This window comes from Tachypleus tridentatus, chromosome 2 (genome assembly GCF_004210375.1).
Source record: "Tachypleus tridentatus isolate NWPU-2018 chromosome 2, ASM421037v1, whole genome shotgun sequence".
In the NCBI taxonomy this organism is placed as follows: domain Eukaryota; kingdom Metazoa; phylum Arthropoda; class Merostomata; order Xiphosura; family Limulidae; genus Tachypleus; species Tachypleus tridentatus.
The window spans coordinates 149,663,596-149,689,190 of record NC_134826.1 but is presented as its reverse complement, the minus strand read 5'-3'; the positions used below and the strand labels follow the sequence as shown (position 1 = coordinate 149,689,190).

At 36.4% G+C, this 25,595-nt stretch overlaps 1 protein-coding gene across 5 annotated transcripts in view; it reads left to right on the top strand.

Moving 5' to 3' along the window:
• The window catches only part of LOC143245343 (pre-B-cell leukemia transcription factor 1-like), a 245,463-nt gene that overhangs the window by 198,276 nt on the left and 21,592 nt on the right, over positions 1-25,595 (top strand). For all 5 annotated transcript variants that reach the window (XM_076491582.1, XM_076491584.1, XM_076491581.1 and 2 more), the window contains 4 exons: positions 16,693-16,883; positions 18,797-18,932; positions 20,001-20,094; positions 20,373-20,462. In XM_076491582.1, the coding sequence (XP_076347697.1) occupies positions 16,693-16,883; positions 18,797-18,932; positions 20,001-20,094; positions 20,373-20,462 (511 nt within the window). The remainder of the gene's footprint in view (positions 1-16,692; positions 16,884-18,796; positions 18,933-20,000; positions 20,095-20,372; positions 20,463-25,595) is intronic.

The window sequence follows — 25,595 nt, the reverse complement described above, 5'->3', positions numbered from 1 at the left end:
AGAAAACTACCTGAATAGAACAAGAGAGAACGAACCTGTGTTTATACTGACAGTAGAAAACTACCTGAATAGAACAAGAGAGAACGAACCTGAGTTTATACTGACAGTAGAAAACTACCTGAATAGAACAAGAGAGAACGAACCTGTGTTTATACTGACAGTAGAAAACTACCTGAATAGAACAAGATAGAACGAACATGAGTTCATAATATGGCGACTTCTTTTTATCAACAGCTCGTGATAATTACATCCATAACTTGGAAGTGAAAAGTCTTCTAAATAAATGGGATATGATAACGTTGTGATAATATATATGAGAGTTAGGTGGAGTTTGAAGATTTAAAGTCCAGTCATGTTAGAAGCTCTCGTGTGTACCAAGACGAACATTTGTAAACTATAAGTCTTATTAATATAATATGATGAATAGATGTGGTACTGTTCACCATGTGCAGGACATTTCAACACTTCAATTTTTAACAGTGAGACTGCTTTCCAGGGTAAAATAAAACAATTATTAGAGAGAATGTGGAACACGATTGGATATCATGCTGTAGAGTTCTGTTCTGAATAACAAAGTTATGTGTTAAATATTCTAGTAAAAGGAAAGATGTACTGAAGGAAAGCTTTCGTTGTAACTAGAGATATAACCCGAGCAGATCGATGCCCAGAAGAATTAAGACCACGTTAGTGTGAATGGTTGGGATAGGAAACTCAAAGCGTTTCTACAAACCAGTAAAAGTTTTCTCTGCCTAAACGGAGCTGAATTTGTTGTTTCGTTTTTCAACTTGAACAAAGAAAGAAAATTGTTTGTTTTGATTTTCACTTTTATGTGTGAATTTTATACAAGGGTGTTGATAATTTGATGTGTGAATTTTATACAAGGGTGTTGATAATTTAATGTGTGAATTTTATACAAGGGTGTTGATAATTTAATGTGTGAATTTTATACAAGGGTGTTGATAATTTAATGTGTGAATTTTATACAAGGGTGTTGATAATTTAATGTGTGAATTTTATACAAGGTTGTTGATAATTTAATGTGTGAATTTTATACAAGGGTGTTGATAATTTAATGTGTGAATTTTATACAAGGTTGTTGATAATTTAATGTGTGAATTTTATACAAGGTTGGTGATAATTTAATGTGTGAATTTTATACAAGGGTGTTGATAATTTAATGTGTGAATTTTATACAAGGGTGTTGATAATTTAATGTGTGAATTTTATACAAGGTTGATAATTTAATGTGTGAATTTTATACAAGGGTGTTGATAATTTAATGTGTGAATTTTATACAAGGTTGTTGATAATTTAATATGTGAATTTTATACAAGGGTGTTGATAATTTAATGTGTGAATTTTATACAAGGGTGTTGATAAGTTAATGTGTGAATTTTATACAAGGTTGGTGATAATTTAATGTGTGAATTTTATACAAGGGTGTTGATAATTTAATGTGTGAATTTTATACAAGGGTGTTGATAATTTAATGTGTGAATTTTATACAAGGGTGTTGATAATTTAATGTGTGAATTTTATACAAGGGTGTTGATAATTTAATGTGTGAATTTTATACAAGGGTGTTGATAATTTAATGTGTGAATTTTATACAATGGTGTTGATAATTTAATGTGTGAATTTTATACAAGGGTGTTGATAATTTAATGTGTGAATTTTATACAAGGGTGTTGATAATTTAATGTGTGAATTTTATACAATGGTGTTGATAATTTAATGTGCGAATTTTATACAATGGTGTTGATAATTTAATGTGTGAATTTTATACAAGGGTGTTGATAATTTAATGTGTGAATTTTATACAATGGTGTTGATAATTTAAGTGGTTAGGGAAACTTTCAAAGTGTTAAAGAAGGTGTCATCTAGATAACTTTTGTAGAGTAAGATGGTAACGTTAGAAGGACACAATATTAGCCACATGCACTACATGGTGACAAAAAATGATACTAGCAAGCGAGGGTCTTAGTGGTGAACCTATTGTGTTACGCCATCGATGTGTTCATACAACTGCCTTTTTGAAGGTAAGTTAAGTAGTTGTGTAAGTTGTTGTTTATTTAACCAAGCTCCAAGGTTATCGATACTGGGAAATATTTTGTTCAGATGGATTTTTAATGTTAGTAAAAATAGATCAGTTTGGTGTCAAAACTTTCCACAATATTCTAGTCGGCGTCTGGAAATTGAGAAATTTCACGTGCGAAAAAAATTACAAAAAAGGATTCATTGAATACGTAAACGTTTGTAAGACTAGAGGGAAGGCAACTAGTCATCACCCACCGCCAACTCTTGGGCTACTCTTTTACCAACGAATAGTGGGATTGACCGTCACATTATAACGCCCCCACGACTGAAAGGGGCGAGAATGTTTGGTGTCACGGAGATTCGAACCCTCGATCCTCAGATTACGAGTCGAGTTCTCTATCCATCTAGCCATGCCGGACCGTTAACAATAGCAAGTTTGTAAGTGTAGGTATCCATAATAGAAAGGATACATCTGAGTGGAAAATTCTGTTTGTGAATTTTGGGAGGCCAAACTTAATACCAGAGGAGAAACCTGAAAGATAAAGTTTATTAACAGTGTATTTAAAGGCTTTTTAGTGTCTCGTATAATGTGTGTCATTTTGACAAAGTAATCCTGTTGTTTTAGATATACAATGCCACTACTCTTACCAGGCCAGGTAACAAAGACATATTTATTGTTAACTAGTTCTTTAGGAGCTAAAAGTTTCCTTCTGGACAGAGGAAAGGGAATCCTAAGAGAGTTTTGTAGAAAAATGATAACTCAATATTTTTACGGCAGTTACAATAATATTATAAACTTCAACAGCGCTTAGTACGTTGTATCTTCACTCGTACTTTCAAAGATCATATATAAATATACGTGATCTACCAACTTCTCGCCCTTTCAACCGTGGGAGAGTTATTATGTTAAGATCAATCCCACTATTCGTTGGTAAAAGAGTAACCCAAGAGTTGACGGTGGGTGTTGATGACTAGTTGCCTTCCCTCTAGTCTTACACTGCTAAATTAGGGACGGCTAGCGCAGATAGCCCTCGTGTAGCTTTGCACGAAATTCAAGAAACAACAAATATACTTCTCACCATGTGAAACTACGCTGCTTAGTACACATGTGAGCTTCTAACGTGACTGAACTTTAAATCTTCAAATTCCACCTAACTCTCATATATATTCTCACAACGTTATCATATCCCATTTATTTAGAAGACTTTTCACTTCCAAGTTATGGATGTAATTATCACGAACTGTTGAAAAAAGGAAGTCGCCATATTATGAACTAAAATCTACTGTCAGTATAAACTCAGGTTCGTTCTCTCTTGTTCTATTCAGGTAGTTTTCTACTGTCAGTATAAACTCAGGTTCGTTCTCTCTTGTTCTATTCAGGTAGTTTTCTACTGTAGTATAAACTCAGGTTCGTTCTCTCTTGTTCTATTCAGGTAGTTTTCTACTGTAGTATAAACTCAGGTTCGTTCTCTCTTATTCTATTCAGGTAGTTTTCTACTGTAGTATAAACTCAGGTTCGTTCTCTCTTATTCTATTCAGGTAGTTTTCTACTGTAGTATAAACTCAGGTTCGTTCTCTCTTGTTCTATTCAGGTAGTTTTCTACTGTAGTATAAACTCAGGTTCGTTCTCTCTTGTTCTATTCAGGTAGTTTTCTACTGTCAGTATAAACTCAGGTTTGTTCTCTCTTGTTCTATTCAGGTAGTTTTCTACTGTCAGTATAAACTCAGGTTCATTCTCTCTTGTTCTATTCAGGTAGTTTTCCACTGTCAGTATAAACTCAGGTTCGTTCTCGCTTGTTCTATTCAGGTAGTTTTCTACTGTCAATATAAACTCAGGTTTGTTCTCTCTTTTCTATTCAGGTAGTTTTCTACTGTCAATATAAACTCAGGTTTGTTCTCTCTTTTCTATTCAGGTAGTTTTCTCTCAATTTTAATTCAACATTTAATTGTATTTTTATATCAGTAATTACAATATAAAGATTGTTCAATTTGTTGTTTCCATAGATTTGCTGAAGATGGAATATATATATAATTCCTAAACGTTCGTTAAAGATATTTACAGTTGTTGCCATGTTCTGTTTTTATGTTGATATCCTATATTTCAATTTACTCACCTCTGCTGTTTTTATGTTGATTCCCTATATTTCAGTTTACTCACCTCTGCTGTTTTTATGTTGATATCCTATAAGTCAGTTTACTCACCTCTGCTGTTTTATGTTGATTTCCTATATTTCAGTTTACTCACCTCCACTGTTTGTATGTTGATTTCCTATATTTCAGTTTACTCACCTCTGCTGTTTTTATGTTGATATCCTATATTTCAGTTTACTCACCTCTGCTGTTTTTATTTTAATTTCCTATATTTCAGTTTTCTCACCTCTGCTGTTTTCATTTTGATATCCTATATTTCAGTTTACTCACCTCTGCTGTTTTTATGTTGATTTCCTATATTTCAGTTTACTCACTTCTGTTTTTATGTTGAAATCCTATATTTCAGTTTACTCACCTCTGCTGTTTTTATGTTGATTTCCTATATTTCAGTTTACTCACCTCTGCCGTTTTTATGTTAATTTCATATATTTCAGTTTACTCACCTCTGCTGTTTATATGTTGATTTCCTATATTTCAGTTTACTCACCTCTGCTGTTTTTATGTTGATTTCCTATATTTCAGTTTTCTCACCTCTGCTGTTTTAAATAAGGTAAAAGTGTGACAAGCTTTACTGACGACCTTTTTGGAAGTAACACCAACTTTGTCGAGACTTAAAAAAGTGCCATATCTTATTTAGTGGCTCGACTTAGCCATGTGGTAAGAGCGTTTGGCTCGTAATCTGAAGGTCATGGGTTCAAATCCCCGTCACACCAAATATATTTTCGTTCTTTCAATTGTGGGGAGGTTATAATGTGATGGTATGTCCCACTATTCGTTGGTAAAAGAGTAGCCTAAGAGTTGGCGGTGAGTGGTGATCACTAGCTGCTTTCCATCTAGTCTTACATCGCTAACTTAGAGACGGCTAGCGCAAGTAGCCCTCTTGTAGCTCGGCGCGAAATTAAAAAAACAAATACAAAAAAAAATACAAATCTTATTTAGCTGGCCGATGTGTCAGAACTGTCATAGCGACGTGTGGCAATATCTACCTCAGGAGGGTCCAGCCTTAGGCCTTGGCTGTACAGCCGAGAAACTTGACAGCCTGCTTGTTGGACCACATGTGTCGGCAGAGCCTGGGGAGAAACACAATTGATCTGTTTAAATTTTTCATTGGGATCCCCAGCTGTGGACCTTTCGAGTTCTACCCTGGCTTAGGTGCTCGTGGGAAGAGTCACCTGCGACCAAGTGGGTTTGCATCTCGGATCTATTGGATCGTAAAACTTCCTATCCAGTTCAACCTCCTTGCGGTTTGGAACAATAGAGGCGCTGTCAAAAATGAAATCTTTCGACTGGAGGAATTTTTCAGCTCCTTCATTAGGATCAAGATGGATCGGTCTGCCAATACAGGAGCTGGTCACGTGATAGGACCTGAGCTTATGTTGCTTTCTCTCTCGTATATATCTATCACGTGCGTGAAACACATAAACTGACAGATGGAAGCTGTACACGCGTAGATGTCTTAATATTGTTGACCACCAAGTGAACCAGTCGTAAGGTGTGAATACCGGTAAATTTTCGGTACACGTAATAAGCTTTCGAAAACTTTTGTACCGGAAATACGTGTAACACACGTTTTGCATTGCGTATAATTCATTTGTGGCTGTTATTGTGTAATAGTCTAGAGAAAAAAGATACGTAACCTACATCAGTACGGTAAAGTACTAAAACCTTTTACACTATGGTAATACATACTCATTTTTCTCAACATATACCACTATTTATAGCCACACACGTCTAAGTACTGTCATACTGCAAAAAATAATTTTTAAATATATATGCATATAAGAAATCGTAAAATGTATCGTACGTTTTTCTACCTCTTGTGAAACACTTTGTTGAAGCTGTTGGTATATACTTAATTATAGAAACAATTGCTAATCAGCGCCTTTGTTGTATCAATAATTCGAATATGAAAATGAAAGTTTGGCTTAGAAAAGTTTTATTTATTGCTGAACAAAACACTGGAAGAGGTTCGGTTTCCTGTCTGACAGTGAAGTTAGAAGGAGATGTTTACCACCAGGAGCAGCTACACTGTGATGGACGGCTACAGTCAGTGGAACATCCGTTGTAACTCATGTCCGAATAACTGAGCTCTCCGTTGGGAATGAGACACATATCTCACTAACAAAGGCTTGCAACAAGGAAACATGTTATTAGAGGTAGGATGGCACTGTCCACTTGCTAGTAATAATAGCCGTTAGTCTCTGGACTTCCTGAACCGACCTCGGATTGATGTCCAATTAAGTCAGGCGGCAGTAGTACATTAGGTCCCAGTCCGAGACAGGCCGGTGTCAGTTTGCAGTGACATACGGCCGGCAACCTTTGGTAGAATGGAATGTGTCGTTGGTTTCTTGTCTCTGTCGGTCTGTACGTTCAGTGTGTGTGTGCAGTACTTTTCAGCGAAGGTAAAGTACACCCTTTCCCGCCTTATATTAACGGGCAGGCAATTTTTGGTAACTAGCTTCCTTTTTCAAATTACCCGTGACGTAAGCCCTAATCGTATTCGTGTTTCACGTCTTCATAACATCATCAAGACCCCCCCCCTTCTTGCAGCTCCAGCTAATTCATTAAAACCGATCTCTCAGCGGAGTTACCAACATAATAATACGGCTGCCAGCCCGGCACGGTCTCTTCAGTGTCATCAATCTTCAAGCTAACTTAATGTCATTAGTTGCGGGCCGGTAGACGGCAAATGTGAATATTTCATAAGAGATTTTAAAGCAGAAAATGGAAAGGTTATTATACCAGGGTTGTAGCCAAGCCACTGTCTCTACAAATGTGATTACAAAGTGAAGAAGTGGATGGAAGTGTTGGCTTTTTTTATTATTTAAATCTTTTAAAACAACAGTGTGTACGAGGTGTGTAATATATGCATATAAACATACACTTTCTCAGAGGTTATTATCTATGCATATGTAAAAGCCTAAAACCTATTCACTTAACGTGACAGTGTGAGGATGACTTTACATCTAGACACGTAAAATGTCATTGGACGAAAAAAACAAACTGAGTCCTTCCTTCCCAAATTTCAAATGGGTGAGAACCAAACCACCTAAAATATGACACCTGAAGCTCTGTGCGTTTTAGATTTTTCAGATTAGAACTGAGATTTTACTCGTGAGCTGTAGAGGGATGCACGTGCAGCGACATGAATAAATAATCGAATTTATAAACATACCGTGTAAAGTTAAGTGCAACATGCTGTTTCATCAACAAATACGGTACTGTTGCATGTTTATTCCTCGGCAATTCTGTTTATATTACAGTACGTTATTTAGGCAAAAAATGAATCCCTCAGATAGCATCTGAAAATAACTTTTTACAGTTCTTTCCATTGTTGCGGAAAGGGTTTTAATTCCCACACGTACATTAAGTTCTTCTCTTAATATCTGTCTTTTATAATTTAAGGATTAATTCGTCAGAAAACTGCCTCCTCCTTCAGGTTCTAGGTTGTTTTATATTTACCTTAAGTTATTTCGATCGAGTATAATATTTTTTTTAAACGTCGACCAAGAATCACGTGTTCTATTAAAAAGTCTTTATAAAACTGTTTAGAACTGTCAGTTTGCAAGTATTTGTGCTGCTATTGGTCTGAAGAGTGCATATTCAAATAGTAGTGGTTATCCTATTGGTTTAGCTGGTTCTTCTGAACATATTCAAATAATATCAGGGCTAAGCACTTCAGATTTGATACTATGGACTTTCAGTCAGTCGAGCTGGGTTAATAAAATCATTTAATGGAGAAGTTATTTCGAGAAGTTTAGTTTCTTTTTTTTCTAAAATTTACTTTGTTTCGTAGCAATATTTACATTCAAATAAAAAGGGTGTTTGTACAACGTTATGAAACTTTAAAAGTTGTACAATAGTTTCTAAACCAAAACATGGCCTCAAACTCTCGTGAAACAAAAACATGTCTATTTTCGTTCAAAAGGAGCTGAAATAATAAGTTTTTAAAATTCTAACTCATTAATGGTATTTAAAATAATCTTCCAACTTTAAACACTTTGTGTTTTATTTTAGTTTTTAATAACTCGTGTGCAGAGAAATGCTACCTTCAAAAAATGTTCTGACTCCGAAATTTTGTTTTCTCCAAATCCATATTAAAAGTAAAGAATGAAAGTGGTATAATTTTATGTACTGTATGAAATACTGTGTTTTAATTCTAACAAACCTTTAGCAAACACGTGATCATCAAACCCCGAATCAGAGTCAGTGGTCAATTTTTTTTTTATTAAACACTGTTCTTGTGTAGGTCACGCTTTCATCAAACACTTTCGCCACTGGTTTACTTAGGACTCTGATCCTAACATGTATATAATACGGAGTTCAATTTTTAAGGTTTATATATTTTGAAAGGTTTGGACATGTAAATGTCCTTATGGCTCAGTGTTGCATATAAACTATTTTACATGCAAAGATCACTGTTAGGTCCAGTTTGAGCCATGAGGTGATCGTTTATTTGGACATTGTACTGATGAGGAAATTTTAAGGTTCGACCCCTAGAAACAGTTGTTTTGAAATAGTTATATCTCTATTACAGTGAAAGTCAACCGATGCTGGAATACGGTGTGTTGTGGGTAACGTGATACACAATATACCTTAAGAGGATGTGACGTCGTCGTTTATTATAGTTTGTTTAAGATTCTTGGAAGGACCAATGATTAACCTAGCCTCCGGACAAAATAATCATTTGCTTCACAGGCTGAGGGTCTGAAATCAATATGGTTAGTTCCCCAAAGGCCTAGTTCGTTCAAGAGAAAACGTGGTGGACATAATATAGTTCTTTGTGGATATTCCTACATGAAAAGTGTGTTAAAACATGTTTTACTGTATTCTAAAATCGTACAAAAGAATGACAATATTATTTTAAACAACTAACAATGACACCTAAGTTGTTCGTAAATAACACTACCGTGTTTACATGGGAATCATGTCCGAAACAGGAAGATCAACACATGTAATAAACATGGGAATCATGTCCGAAACAGGAAGATCAACACATGTAATAAACATGGGAATCATGTCCGAAACAGAAGATCAACACATGTAATAACATGGGAATCATGTCCGAAACAGAAAGATCAACACATGTAATAAACATGGGAATCATGTCCGAAACAGAAGATCAACACATGTAATAACATGGGAATCATGTCCGAAACAGAAGATCAACACATGGATTAACATCGGTCCTTTTTACTCATTTTCTCCCGTACGTGCAGGTTACCCTATCTTATTTTTACTGTACCCATACCTCCTCCAACTAGTGTCTAAAACATGTTGGGCTGCTGGCTAAATGATAGGGGATTATGGCTCTGCCCTGTGAGAATGGAAAAAAAATGTAGAACCATAAATCAAGAGCCTTGATTAATACGTGATAATACGTATCTTGTTGAAACGTATTGTTATTAATCACAGCACGTGACAGAAGAATTAGAGACAAGTGCAACTTAAGCACCCACTAAAAATTAGTATCGCTGCTAAATGCTGCTTTAAGTAAACAAAAAAACACACGTGGTCTCTTGTGTGTGTTTCTTCATGAATGAGGAAGCCACGTGTTTGAAGTTAGTATTACAGAAGTGTAAACAGACTATTTTACATGGATTGCGGATAGAGGAAGAAACAGACGGTTAGTGACGAGGTTTATTTAAATTTTAATAGAAAATAATTTATACTTATCTTAAACGTGGAGAAAAACGTATCAATTCTTTCTGTTCCCCTAGCGAATTTTGAGATTTCGGTATGTCTGTGGCCTTGCAACGATTGAAACCGGGTTTCGATACCATACCTGTGGTGGGCAGAACACAGATAGCCAATTGTGTATCTTTCGTGCTTAACTTCAAATCACAAAAATCTTGAACTCAAATAAACTGGATTTTGTTCATATTTTCTTTTCATAGTTTCATTTTATTTCTATATGCTTCGAACTACCTGACAATTGAGGGACTCGACTCGCAGAGTGCGAGTCCCGAAATCGAAGCCTATCTTCGAATATGCTAGTATTTTCATCCGTCAGTCTCACTGCCCATTGTTTAGAGTGGTGCAATAGTTGGTAGGAAATGGTGTTGATGGGTGCCTTAAATGTAGTCTATCATTTGAAAATTAGGGCTGTTCTCGAGTACTGAAATTCGATAAACTAATTCTATTTTTTTCGCTTGTTGTAAGTTTCAACAGACAACTTTATTAGTATTTTAATACATTACGATACGAGTTAATAAACCGTCAGTTATAAACATATTATCAGGGTAGTTTCATTCTCCGTTTGTATTAATACTGATTGTGTATAAAGTACACATCTCGGAATTTTTGTATATTCAACAAAATTATAAGCTTCAATTTGATTTTATTGGCTTTATCCTGGAATTGTGACGTAAAGGTCGCTTTCCTTTTGAGGAAGTAGAAATAAACTACCTTATAACACCAAATGTGCGGTTTTTACTTAACATTCAACGTTTCGCTTTGCAACTTCTTTGGGAGTGTTCCGCTAAACTATCAACCCTAACTGACAGCACAAAGCTTCAGTTGGGTTACTATAGTAACGCTTTGCTTTCCTTTCTTGTAGAGCCCAGTATGGTCATGTGGTTAGGGTGGTCGACTCCCAATCTGAAGGTCACGGCTTCGAATCCCCGTTAATGTGAGAGCGTTATAATATGACAATCAATCTCGCTTTTTGTTAACCTGAAGATGACCTAGGAAGGTCGAAACGTTGTTTTCTGTTTTATTAGTAAAAGTGTTAATACTAGCCGTTCTGAGATACATTATCAATCCCATTATTCGTTGATAAAAGAGTAGCCCAACAGTTGACGGTACGTGTTGATAACTAGCTTCCTTCCCTCTAGTCTTACACTTCTAAATTTAGGACGGCTAGTGCAGATATCCCTCGTGTAGGTTTGCGGGAAATTCAAAAAAGCAAACAAACCCTTCTTGTGACCATCAACTTTATTTTGGTTGTACATATACCAATAAGGAATTGTCTCATACCACTGTAAACCTAATAAATTCATGTGTATTACTACAACTCAGTAACACAGATTAAGAAATAGGTTTTCAGTTTCGTAATATCAACATATTACCTTCTTCGTCCGTTTTTCTCGTCCATCTGGCTCACCGGTGGGACAGTGGTGAGTCCTACGGATTTACAATGCTAAAATTAGGGATTCGATTCCAGTCGTTGGACACGGCAGATAGCCCGGTGTGTCTTTCTTATAATAAAAACCTCTTCTCGTACATCCGGGCTTTCTCGTCGAACCCTTGTATTTTATCCCCTTTTCAAACATATGTCGAACCGGTCACTCTGTTTTCGACGCTATATCTTGTTCCAGTGTATCGAACTACAAGTTTTTCTAATCGAAGAGGTCTTGTAGCCTCTGTACTGATTGAATTCAGAAAATAATGGTTATGATGGTTACAGACTATGTATTACTTTTACTGTAACACTCCTGAAAAAAACTGTAAAGCGAAACGTTTTAAATCAATTGAAGCTTTGTGCTGTCAGTTACGATATGCTTTACTGTAATACTTCTGAAAAACTGTGAACGTCAATTGACGTTTTAAATCAATTGAAGCTTTGTGCTGTCAGTTACGATATGTTTTACTGTAATACTCCTGAAAAATTGTGAAGCGAAACGTTTTAAATCAATTGAAGCTTTGTGCTGTCAGTTACGATATGTTTTACTGTAATACTCCTGAAAAATTGTGAAGCGAAACGTTTTAAATCAATTGAAGCTTTGTGCTGTCAATTACGATATGTTTTACTGTAATACTCCTGAAAAACTGTGAAGCGAAACGTTTTAAATCAATTGAAGCTTTGTGCTGTCAATTACGATATGTTTTACTGTAATACTCCTGAAAAATTGTGAAGCGAAACGTTTTAAATCAATTGAAGCTTTGTGCTGTCAGTTACGATATGTTTTACTGTAATACTCCTGAAAAACTGTGAAGCGAAACGTTTTAAATCAATTGAAGCTTTGTGCTGTCAGTTACGATATGTTTTACTGTAATACTCCTGAAAAATTGTGAAGCGAAACGTTTTAAATCAATTGAAGCTTTGTGCTGTCAGTTACGATATGTTTTACTGTAATACTCCTGAAAAACTGTGAAGCGAAACGTTTTAAACTAATTGAAACTTTTTGCTGTCAGTTACAGCTTGTCCTTTATTAGAACACTCCTTAAGAAACTCTTGAGCAAAACGTTCAATATCCAGTTAAATAAAAAATAAGGTTGATTATTTCTGAGTTAATATTTTTTGCACTCTAGTGAGTGTTACAGGAACTAGAGTACTTAAGCCTTTATTGCACTTTGTAACACACTGGTATCAAATTTATTATTATTGTTTAATACTCATACAAACGGTACAGTTCTATGCTTGAATGTCCATATTTCTAGGACACAGTCTAAATAAATCATAGCATTGTTCTAATATATTCCTCGTTTGAACAATGATATTCCAAAGTAACTCACACTTACGACCTACCAAAATATATTCCACCAAAACATTTAATGTGTGCAACGTAGACATATCTAAGTAACAATTTAAAAGAAAACGTGTTTTCCTCGACGTATTTTCATAACGCGTACAATAGACAATTAAATTTGTTTTCTCGTTTATCTTCCAGAAAACCCAAATGTAATGAAAGACGCCATTTTTAAACACCCAGTAAGCTTGTGCACTTCTTTAAAAAAAAAAAAAGTATTTGTTTCTGCTATCTACAAGAACGTATATGGTGAAATCTAAGAACGTGTAATAACAGAGACCTCATGCAAGAGACGTAAAAATAGACCCACGGTTACACTGGTGAAACACTTAGCTACGACATACTGTGTATTAATCACAGACTTGTGTGAGTTCTAGTGGCCGGTCTGTGTGATATATGTAAGAGTCCATCCTGAGTGCCATGAGGACTTATGCAGGCGAAAATCATTGTCATTTTCTCCGCTATGATTGATGATCTGGAAGGCTCGTGTTCGAGGGTGTAATTAGCACCCTCTGTTAGCGAGCCTTTGTGCTCTCGTGACATGGGAGACAGCTCGAGACGAGCACTTTCAAGAGGTGGGACCAACCGCCCCCTGCCGAGACCATTAATTACCACTTCCAAAGACCCATCGACCAAGTGCCATTGCAGTCAGACAGATCATAATTTACAATCATGCATTCTCCTCTCGACTCTTTCGACACCAGTGGAAGGACTTATCGTTAGGTTTAAGCCTACAAATAAATCTACAACAGAGGAGTGATGGCCCAACACCACGTGGTATTTCTTGTCTAAGAGGTGTATTAATCCAGACGACATCCTGACCCGTGGCTGGTGGGTGCCGACTTTCGCCCTTCCGCAACTGCCTTAATATGGTCATCACTTCATATTTTTGTTCACTTCATTTACTCCACGCACGTGCATGAGTCTTTCTCTTTCAATCCACTTCCGTCAACTCGCAAGAGAGGCATGACTCTTAAAATGTCTAATTACATATTGTAGATGATTATAAGTGACATGTTTTGTTGTGGGCTGTATATTAGTTTCAAAAGAAATATTTGGTTAACTTCGTCCGTGTAATAACAGTAGGATTACTTGGGGTTTTTGTCTTTAATGGAAAATATCTTCACCGTATGATCGTATTTGTAATACCCAGACAGTTGTTTCCGTTTCGCTAAACATTTTCAATTTTTACGCTCTTTGTGTTTCTTAATATTTGTCTATTTTATTATTAACCTTTAACCTACGCAAAGGATTACTCGTGCTGTGTCCACTGCAGGGATCGTACTCCAATAATTAGCGTTATATTCCCTCAGGCTAACTGCTGAGACTTATTATAAGCGATAAAAAGTTGGACGGTAAAGCAAACAGCAGCAAACTTTTATCTGAAAACGATACTGACGGAGCTAATAATTTATAAAACACTTCCTCCCAAAAATATCTATCGAACTACTTGTAAATAGATTCAAGTTAATGTACGGCGTTTATCGTTAAAACCAGCGGAAACTGCGAGTCCAATATCACCGGAAGTGGTTCAAACGAGGTCTCTACCTAGCAGCTCGGAGTGCTCACTTACCTGCCATAATTAAGGAAGAATTGTGATTATTGTTCGTAAGTTCTGGACCCCTTGTCGTCATCCTGTTTTACTGCCAAAGTTAGAGAGCAAACAAACAGCCGTCCTCTTCACATCAATCGGTGCTTCAGTTCCTGCCAGGAAAATCGTAAAAATGAAGTTGAAGCCTAGTTTATTAGTGTTTTATGCCCACCTAGGCTATCTATGGTTGACCCGTACGTTTCCTAGCACTTTGGGTCCTCAGCCGGTGATGTGACGTAGTTGTTCTGGTTGGCCAGAAGATCCTACTTCATCAGGGGGAACTGTTGCTAATGCTTTTAGTACGGATACTCGATAAACTGTGTGTGTATATTAAACGCCAGCAGTGACCAGTTCTGTAGTAAGTCTTATCAATACATTTATACGAGTAGCTTATTTCGCGGTTTCTATTTCAAGAACCCTCTTGAAACCAAAACACTTTATCGCTGAAACCCTCATCGAATATTCCAAATATTTTCCTTTTCCACTTTGTGTCCACTTTCATAGTATTTGTAAAAACGCATTTGATTTTAGAATGCACCCAACGGATGTATAAAAAACATTATCTTGACACATTTTAAAAATCAACGTATTTTTTATTTGAAACGTCCAATAAATATACATCACTCGAAATGACACAACTTCGCGTAAGTTTGTTATTGTTTAACAGTGACGTAGATTAGCGCCCGCTCAGGAAATTAGGCATTCGAGAAGATAAAGACAGTAATACGTTGTGGAAGTAGTCAGAGAATGTCACTAAAATCTACGTTGTGGAAGAAGTAGTCAGAGGGAGCTCTGAAAGTAAAGACAGTAATACGTTGTGGAAGAAGTAGTCAGAGAATGTCACTAAAAAATCTCGGAGCTCTGAAAGTAAAGACAGTAATATGTTGGAGCTTTGAAAGTAAAATGGAGTGTAATATGTGTATAATACAGAGGTATAATACGTGTTCTTCCAGCAAGTTGTAACACTGTGAGTCCGAACAATGAAAACCCGATAAAATGAATGGGTAATTGGATTTAGCTGGTGCGTGTTAAATATACCTAGAGCCAACCCGGGCTTCAGACACCATATCACACTCACTGATTAAATTTGGGAGAACTTACATTGAAAAGTGGGTTAGTCTCTCCGTAAACATGTTGTTCTAAAGCTAATTATTATTATGATATTGTATGTCACTTCTGTGTTATTATTATCACATTAACTGAGTGGCAATACCTTGAGATGTCTAATTTGTTATCTGTTTCATTCTAGTGGAACTGACCATGTAAGCTTTCCTTTACAATAACTCAAAAATAACGCAATTAGATTGTTCGTTACGTTTGAAGAGAGACAAGTATTTTGCTAAAGTACGGCTTAAGTTATCGGAGTGTAGAAGATACTGCTGTTTAAGTGTTACTGTTCTCTTAATGTGCGGATATTCGTATAGAATTTTCCAAATAACTTGGTCCATCTTCGCACACATATTTTAGAAACGTGCACGCGAAATACTAGCGAACTGTATAAATTTAAATTCGACAATACCTGGTTCAGGCGTGACTGAATCGTTTAAATTGTTGGATTGTGAATCTCAGGGTTCGTCGTTCGCGTCACGTGGCCGTAAAATCCTTCGTATTTAAAAGATGGTCCGTAATTGTAGACTAGTATCACAACACATGGCTTAAGATATTTGTGTGTGTTGTATGCCTAACTTGGTTAAACTACAAGCCCGGTGGCTCAGAGCTGTAAGCCTCACAGCTTACCACGCTAAAATTCTGGTTTATATATCCGCAGTGGACAGAGCACAGATAGGCTACTATGTAGCTTTATATTTAATACCAAACAAACAAACAAACAAAATTATATGCGAAATAGAAACTGCTTTAAGAGACGTTAACAATAACTATATTATCAGCATAATAATATGTATTCCCCCGTACTACAACTATTGTTAACATAACAATGTGTTCCTCCCCTGTTACCACTATTGTCAACATAATAATGTGTGTTCCTCTCCTATCACGACTATTGTTTACATGAAGTGTTCCCCGAATGTTTTCATGTAGAGCGCAAAAAACTAGTATTAGTTTAAATGTGTAACGCAAGTGATAGTTTAAATGCGTGACGCTCTAGGGTCTAGGCCTTAGAACTGGTCTTTTAATGGAAATTTGAATTACTTTCCACGTTTGAGGCTCGCGATTAGAGGTTTAACGTCATAGATAGTGTATGCTCACCAATATTACTCGTCGTCTCAGGTTCTGTACTTTGTCTGTGGTTGAACTCGTTTTTTTATCTGTACGTCCTTGGGCTTGATTGCACGATTAAAATTTAGATGTATAGATATCTGTAGTTTTTTCACAGTGGAAATGTAACTGAGGGGTTTAAAAGGGGTCGTATTTATATGTTGTTCTTGTCATTATTGATCATGTTTTAATGGCACATTCTTTTTTTTTTATTTATACCTTTAGGCTTGCAACGAGTTTACGACTCATGTGATGAACCTACTCCGAGAACAAAGCCGGACTCGACCCATCACTCCGAAGGAGATAGAACGGATGGTTCAGATCATCCACAAAAAGTTCAACTCCATCCAGGTGCAACTGAAGCAGAGCACGTGCGAAGCCGTCATGATTCTCAGGTCGAGGTTTCTGGACGCTAGGTTTGTGTTCACCGTGCATATATGATACAAAATGTTTCATTCTTTAGCCAAAAACGATTAGGGGGTGTTATTGGATGTGAAAGTGCTTAGTTTTTCACAGGTGTTAAAATTGAATGTAATATGTTACCTATCACATCAATTAGCATTTCACTTAAAAAACAACGACAAACAATACAAGAGGAATTCTCAGTAACTGCGACACTTTTTGTTATGTAGGATTAGAATAAATTAATCTATGACTCGTTGGGCGTGGTCAAATACATCAATATAAAGTGTTTGACTTCCTGAGTCCAAAATTTTAATTGGTTCTCAACTCGGTCAAGAGATGACGGAGCTACGAACTTAAAGTTTGTTCTTGAAATATGTAAACAACCAAACAAACCATTCTATGAGCCGTTTTGCCCCGGCTGAAAAAAGGAATAATCTGTTTGGGCAGGGCTGTTGGTATCAATACCAGAACATGACCACGAAAGTTCTCGAATAGAAGTTAGGCCTCGTACACACACACACACACCATATAAAAATAAATCTAGATGTACTGCATAATATTTACATTATGTAAAATAAATGTAAGATGTGTCTTAGAAAGAGTTTATTTGTTTTGGAATTCTCTGTTTAATTACAAATGGTGCTGACCTTGTAAGTAGGCGTACATATTTTGTGTTTTCTGTTTATAGTCTGCGATTGCTCTTAGTTCATGTTCAGGTTTCCCTATTTCAGATGCAGCTACTACAAATAGTTTTGGCTGTAAATAATAACCGAAACAGTTAGTGCTAGTATACACATGTATAGATAAGTATGCACGTGTGTTAACTGATGCAAATGACGTAAACATGTTTTATATTGTAAAACAAGATAATGCCATCACTGTAGCAGTTAGGCACCACTTAACACTACAGCCTAGCGACGGGATGAAGGAAGGATGAAACATCTAAATCTTCACAACATCAGCTTTTATACATACGGGTTTATACTGGTAGAAATCAGGCTTCGATACCCGTGGTGGGCAGAGCACAGATAGCCCTTTGTTTAGCTTTGTGGTTAATTACAAATGACAAACAACACTCTTTGTACTATGTAGTTAGATTTGTCACAACCGTGTAACACTAGGCCTTATCTCATTCTACATAGTGCTATAGACCAAGTGCTACCTTATTTCTTGGCGCACTTCAAGCTCTATAGACTATTACTTACTTTAACTGTAGATAAGGTAGATTTCCATGTAGAGTTCGAAACCCATATAAATCTTAATGATTACCCTCAATTATTTACAACAAAGCGGTGACTTGAACAAGTTAGATTTTGTTAAAGTTATCTATGTTTCACAACAAGCCACTGGTTGCGTGGTTAATTTGGTGACCCAAGAATAAACATCTCAGATTAATTTGTGGCCAAGAAAACAGAAACCAAAAAACAAAATAGATTTGTTGTGTGTGGAGGGAGAGGGCGCAGCGAGATGTACCTCTGTAAAGGTTGTTTAGTGGTTTTGAATTTCGTACATAACTACACGAAAGCTATCTGCGCTAGCCGCCCCTAATTTAGCAAGGCTAAAGGGAAGGCAGCTATTCATTGCCACCAACCGCCAACTCTTGGACTACTCTTTTACCAACGAATAATGGGATCGACTGTTATTATATCACGTTCACGGCTGAAAGAGCGAGCATGTTTTGTGTGACGGGATTCGAACCCGCGACCCTCGGATTACGAGTAGAGCGCTCTAACTACCTGGCCATGATGAGCCACCTCTGAGAAGAAACATAAACAGTTGTTTCTTATACAAATAACATTGTATGAATTATCTTACAATATTTTTTAACATGGTATGTTGTAACCGATAATTGTTAATTAACATTTTGACTTGTGAAGACATGGACTTTCTGACTTGTGAAGACATGGACTTTCTGCTTTTGCAGACGGAAAAGGCGAAACTTCAGTAAGCAAGCAACAGAAATTCTTAACGAATATTTCTACTCTCACCTGAGTAACCCTTATCCTAGCGAAGAAGCCAAAGAGGAATTATCCAGAAAATGTGGCATCACAGTGTCACAGGTAGAATATCTTATAATACCGTGTAACTTTCTCATTTTATTCGCATGCAAATACATTTTGGTAAATGTTTTGAAAAAACAATGTAATAAAAAATTATCAAAATTTTTATCATATAGCGTAATGTAACCTCATATAGTAGTATCGTAAGCAGGTTTGTTCATAGTATTAAGTGCGATAAAGTTTAGTCCTAACTAAAGTAAAGTAAAGAAAAACTAAATTTGTTTCTTTATTGAATACAGGCCGTACTAAATAAAGAGTTAATTAACTTTAGGCCTTATACAAGTGGACTTTTAGATTTTGGTATCTGCGGTTAAAATTCCTTAGTATTCTAAAACTCCTGAATTTAAAGAAATAATGGTGCAATAAAAACAATTTTTATCGCAGTTTCTACTAGTTTTTATTGATATTTGATTCCTTGTATCGTCGCTAGGGCATGACGGACATTGTATTAGTGCTCTTATTTGTCCATTTGTATGTCATCAATTTGCACACTGTCTGAAGTACTGAATGTTAGATTTTCATCTAACTTGGTAGAAAGTGAGACCATGGCGTTTTGTTTTGTTAAATAAGGAAAACAATTGACTAATATATTGATGAATATATGTGAGAATTTTTATCTTTCTTACTGTTATTAAAGAAACCCAAATTATTTCAAGGTTTTGTAAAATTTTCTTTAAATAACTGATTTCCTACCCTTAAACATAATGTTATGTTTTTCTCCAATAATTTATCTCTTTAAGGATATCGAACGATGGTTGAATAAAAACGCAGATGTTTGTTCTGTATAACAATTATGTTGTTATCAAACAAATTCTCAGTGGTGCATAACAACAACTGAGGTATCTTGTGACATGTTAATAAAATCATGTTATGTAATATTCAAAGTGGCAAGAGTTGAAACTTCTGATTGCTCTGTGTTTTTCATTTGGAACAGCTTCAAAACAGATTAATATAACTTACATTGCATTACAAGTTTCGAATATATGATATATCAGCTTCTTTGTAATCTTCTTGCAGTTGAATTTATTGTATTTGAGTCTGCCTAAAGACAAATATTTTTTTCTGCAGGTTTCCAACTGGTTTGGCAATAAGCGAATTAGGTATAAAAAGAATATCAACAAGGCTCAAGAAGAGGCCAATTTGTATGCAGCCAAGAAAGCAGGTTGGTCTCAATTATTTACCGTTTTCATCTTCCTCTGATTTCACTGAGGTTTATCTTCCTAAGAAGCTTTGGTGGCTTATGGTCACTTTGACAAAGTCCGCAATGAATATCTCCAAATGGATATCTAACTGCCTCATCTTTGGATAATTCGTTATTATTAAGCTCTCTCTTGAACTTCTGTGTTCTTTCCTTTTATTGTTGGAACTCTTATGATTAACTGATTAATTCACGTGTTCAACTCTGTCGGTCAGTTTATACATGGAATCTGTTCTTTCTAGTGAAACGGAGTAGCCCTTACTGCCCCTGGAGACAGCCCAGTGGGGAAGCAACACTGACAGCTGAAGAGTGGAGCCCCGAAACACCAGATTGTAAGTTCTGGATCTGGGGAAAATAGATAATTTCCCCTACAAATTAATATGTACCTGTTATATAAAGTTGTTTACGTGTGTGATATATGTTGTGTAACAAACGACCGGAAGTATGATACGAACACGCGTTTTCTTGTAGCAAAGTCACATCGGGATATCTGCTGCGTCCACAAAGAGGACTCGAACCCCTGGTTTTAGCGTTATAAATTCGAAGACTTATCGTCGAGGAATGGTGTAAAGGAATACACTTTCTAGTCAAAAACTGTTTTTTTTTTCTGTGTTGTTTGTATTAAAATTTGCGTGGTTATTATTTTAATGCCCTGTTGAATATAGTTAGCTAATTGATGTAGTGTAAACCTTGTGAAGTGAATAATGTACTTGGATCTGTTCGAGTTAAATCATAATGTAATGTCCATCGAACCCTTCGTGGTTTCAAAACTCGTTGATTTGCAGGAGTATATTTTAAGCAATGTTTGAAGAAGCTACTGACGATTCATAGGTAAGTTTGTTTGTTTTTGAATTTCGCGCGAAGCTTCACGAGCACTATCTGCGCTAGCCGCCCCTAATTTATCAGTGTAAGACTAGAGGGAAGGTAGCTAGTCATCACCATCCACCGCCAACTCTTGGGCTACTCTTTTACCAAAGAATAGTGGGATTGACCGTCACATTATAATGCTCCCACGGCTGAAAGGGCGAGCATGTTTGGTGTGACGGGGATTCGAACCCGCGACCCTGGGATAAAGAATCGAGTGTCTTAACCATCTGGTCAAGCCGGACCTCATAGGTAAGTTATCAAACAATAACTTATAGTCGTGGCCAGCTCTATTTTGACCGCTGAACTTCGAGTTCAAGGCGAAACATCGCATGCTCTTACGTGCTCGCCTCAGTTCTGATAATTGACATGGTTATCCGAAATAATGCAGTGATCAACAGAAGAAAAAAAAAAGTTTATTTCCAAGTCGACGTCGTGATTTTTGTGTATAATTTTTGGTTAACTGACAACTTAATAAGTACCATAGTTTTCAAAACAGCTGTTGGGACTACATGACTTTTCAAGCATGTTGAATGTTGATTAACGAACTCCGCTAAATTTGCTCCTTAACCATCGATATTATTGGTCTATGTTCATTTGTATGTCGGGCTTTTGTGTTAGTTTCAATGTCACGTGTCAATCAAAACTGTTATTTCCCATGCAGCAATCAGGCCCCGCCCCTAACTGCAGCCCCACCTACCGAGCTATTAGCCAGAAAACAAAAGGAATTCAAGACGTAAGGATTATAATTACGTTATTATGGTTACCTTGACTTAGCTAGTCAGTAGTATAGAAATATGTGACCATGACATATGTAGCTAGGTTTTCAAATGCTTCCATAACCTGCCAGCAGGTGTCTCACTACCTTAGGCTAAATTTACTAAGGCGTAGAAACGACTGGTATTTCACAAAATGTCATGGTTGTCTATTGACGTTTATTTTATGTATTAACGTTACTACTAGAGTTTTTTACCAGTGACTGCGTCTAACCTATATTGTTTTATTCCATTTCTAGCATTTCTGACTCGTAACTTAATAAACACCATCTTCACAATAGCCGCAGTTCTTCTGTGCATAGCCTCATGTCGGGTTTTCACGGTCGATAGGAATTAATGGAAGGGGCTAAAAACAATAATTCATTTACGTTTCTCAGCTGCGAAAATAGAAATAATTAATAAGACTATCACTTTCGCGAATATTATTTCACTATTTTGATGAACAGAACAACCATTATAAATACGTTGGTACAGAACTATGAACATCTTTCTTAAGTTAATGTGTAGGACTGTAATTCGCGATCCCCTTATCGCCTAAACAAAATTTCGCGCTTGTTATTCGGGCTATGGTTGCATTACAGTAAGTAGTTACAATGAAATCCTGTTGTTCGTTTTAACAAGTAACTGAAGGAATTAGCGGTGGGAGATGTTGACCAGCTGTCTTCAATATTAGCGATGGATAGCGCAGAAAGCCCTTAAGTAGCTTTCGCGAAATTCAGCATGCAAAAGAAAGTAAAAAAACAACAATAAACGAACAGTGTTCTTTCTTTAATCTGGTTTGGATCTTTTCCAGTTGTCTATAACCGCGCGCAAAACTGAACAACAACGAGCTACTACACTTTGTTCATCGCATGAATCGGATTTCGAATTTTAGTATTATAAACCCTCAATCTCAACGGGAAAGGAGGGAACGTAACAGGAAAGGCAGTTATTATTTGTATCTAAGTACTTACGATAAATTGACTGTTATTTGGTTGAAGTTAATTTCCATACTGGTTAACAAATCAGATTTTTACGTGACTTATAATACAATAGTTAACTGATGAGAAGTGTGCACGCAGACATCCAAATATCATGCGAACGGTTGTTTTATTTAAAACAATAATAACACAAACCAATAACAAAAAAATGCCGAAAAAGTCGAATAAAAATTTTTATAGCTACTACAAACATGTGCCTTAGTGTTATTTATTAACAAAATAATAGAGTTTATCTAATTAATTTTTATTTTAATTCGGATCTAATGATCTATAAACCCCTTTAGTTGCTAGTGTAGTCTTAAAAAATCGACAGAACAGCCAGCGTTTTCTTTTAAACAATAACTTATTGCAAATCGGTATTGACTTTAAAGCATCGTAATTGAATACGGATCAAAATTCTCAAAACTCACTTTACTGGAGGAAATATAATACGTTACCAGGGGCAACCACACCCCCTGCTTCATGCAGATAAATGTGCCAGTTTCTACGGTAAATCTAACCCTAGTCCCAGTTCTGTTTACTCTTATATGTAAAGCGCTACGCTCTGGGAGATAATATATGGGACCGTCAAGCTGTGTAAGCTATTGGACTATATAGGAACTTCTGCTTGTATGTTGGTAGCTATGGTTCGGCTTTGTTAGAGATAAGTTCCCTTTACACTGTCAGTACCTTATCAGACCTGACCAGAACTTCGTTGTTATCAAACTTTTAGCCAGCCGTGAATATTCTATAAAGCCTAAAAATGAATGTTTGCTTATGTAAAAATTTCGGGAAGAAACAGTGGAGTTTTTATTTCAGTCTGTGCAATACCAGTTGAAAAAATGTTTTAAATGTATGAAAGAATGACAAGTTATTTTGATTTGTTTTCAGTTAAATGTTTTTTTTTGGTATTACTATTATTACTAGGAGACTATGAATAGTAAAGAGGCCCGGCATGGCCAGGTTGTTAAGGCGCTCGACTCATAATCCTAGGGTCGCGGGTTCGAATCCCCGTCACACCAAACATGCTCGCCCTTTCAGCCGTGGAGACGTTATAATGTAACCATGAACCTCAGTATTCGTTAGTAAAATAGTAGCCCAACAGTTGAGTGATGTCTAGCTGCCTTCCCTCTTGTTTTACACTGCTAAATTAGGAACGGCTAGCGCAGATAGCCCCCGTGTAGCTTTGCGCGAAATTCAAATCAAAATAAACCTTATAGTAAAGAATATGTTTTCCTTGTCAAATTGCATTAATGCGTTGTAATTTTGTATTACTTTCCGAGTTGCTTTAGGCCCCCTGGTGGCTTAGCGGTAAGTCTGAAAACTTATAAACACTTAAATTCAATGTTCGTTTTATTTCATTAGCACAAACAGCGAATTTACCCTATCGCGTAGCTTCATGCTGAAGTAGTCTTATACACATCGCAAAGATTTGCTCTGGGTAAATTCCAATATTGAAAAACAATAAAAAACGTTTATTTTGGTTAGCGATTTATCTAATCAAGTTTTACAGTGTTAAACGTAATTGTATGGCGATTGGTAACGTGAAGGTAAGTATTCACTGTTTTAATAATTTAATCAGATTTATGCTGAAAAAGTGCTTATATCTATTTCTTTGTTTCTCGATTTTAAGTTTTATGAAAAATTAATTTTTAATTTCTCTTGTGGGCCAGTGTGGCTTAGAGGTTAGCGTGCTGAACAGCGGATTCGAGTATCGGTGATTCGTAGCCAGAAGAAGAATAATTCTATATTCTCATTTTTCAGCCGTGAGTGTGTTACAAGAGTAGACACAGATCCCACTATTCTTTAGCTCCAAATAAGGAACGGATAACGCAGAGAGCCCTTGTGTATCTTTGCGCGAAACAAATAAAATCTGAGCTTCTACTCTCCTGTATAATGGTTACATTTCGTTCTATTTATTAAAGGCCCAGCATGACTAAATGGTTAGGGCGCTTGTCTCGCAATCTGTGAGTCGCGGGTTCAAATCCCCGTCACACCATACATGCTTGCCCTTTCATCCGTGGGGGCGATATAATGTGTCGGTTAATCCCACTATTCGTTGGTAAAAGAATAGCTCAAGAGTTGGCGGTGGGTGGTGAAGACTAGCTGCCTTCCCTCTAGTCTTACACTACTAAATTATGGTCGGCTAGCTCAGATAGCTCTTGTGTAGCTTTGCGCGAAATTCAAAACAAACTATTTGTTAATTAAACGCCCATAGTTTTATATGAAATAAATGTTGTTTAGGAACTCCTCTGTCCATCTCCTCCACCCCACGTATACAACTGTAAGTTAAAAGGCTTATTTAAAACGATAAAATATCCGGGTTTCGATACCCGTAGTTGTTAAATAACAGATATTGAAACCCAGATTTTTAACGTTATAAACAAACAAACAACTTTGCTCAGAAATGCTATACCTAGGTGTTCTAATCTTGACTAAAAATCGATTATCTGTTTCCGGAGTTTTTATTGGAAAAGGTAGCTAAAGGATATTCAATATGAAGTGTAATAAGATTTAAAAAAAATGACCCAGCAAAGAGTGCGCTAAACATCTGACTAAATATTCCTGGATACCCTATCTCTTTTTCTCGTGATTACGATATAAATTACTTGAAGTCCATTCTCTAGGAACGTCGCTGGTTACTTAGGAATCTGGTTACATGGGCGGCTCGGGTACAGCCTCGAACTTTCTGGTATCTAAAACACGCTTACTTAAGAGAGTGTTGGTACACCAGCCACGACTTCTACCGCCGTAGCTATACAACCAGGTCTCCGCATACTTTGGACTTTCTCTCCGGTATTTGTGTTGGCACATTCCCCGTCTCTAGATACGCTAAAGTTTGGAATTACGAGACCAACAAGGACAG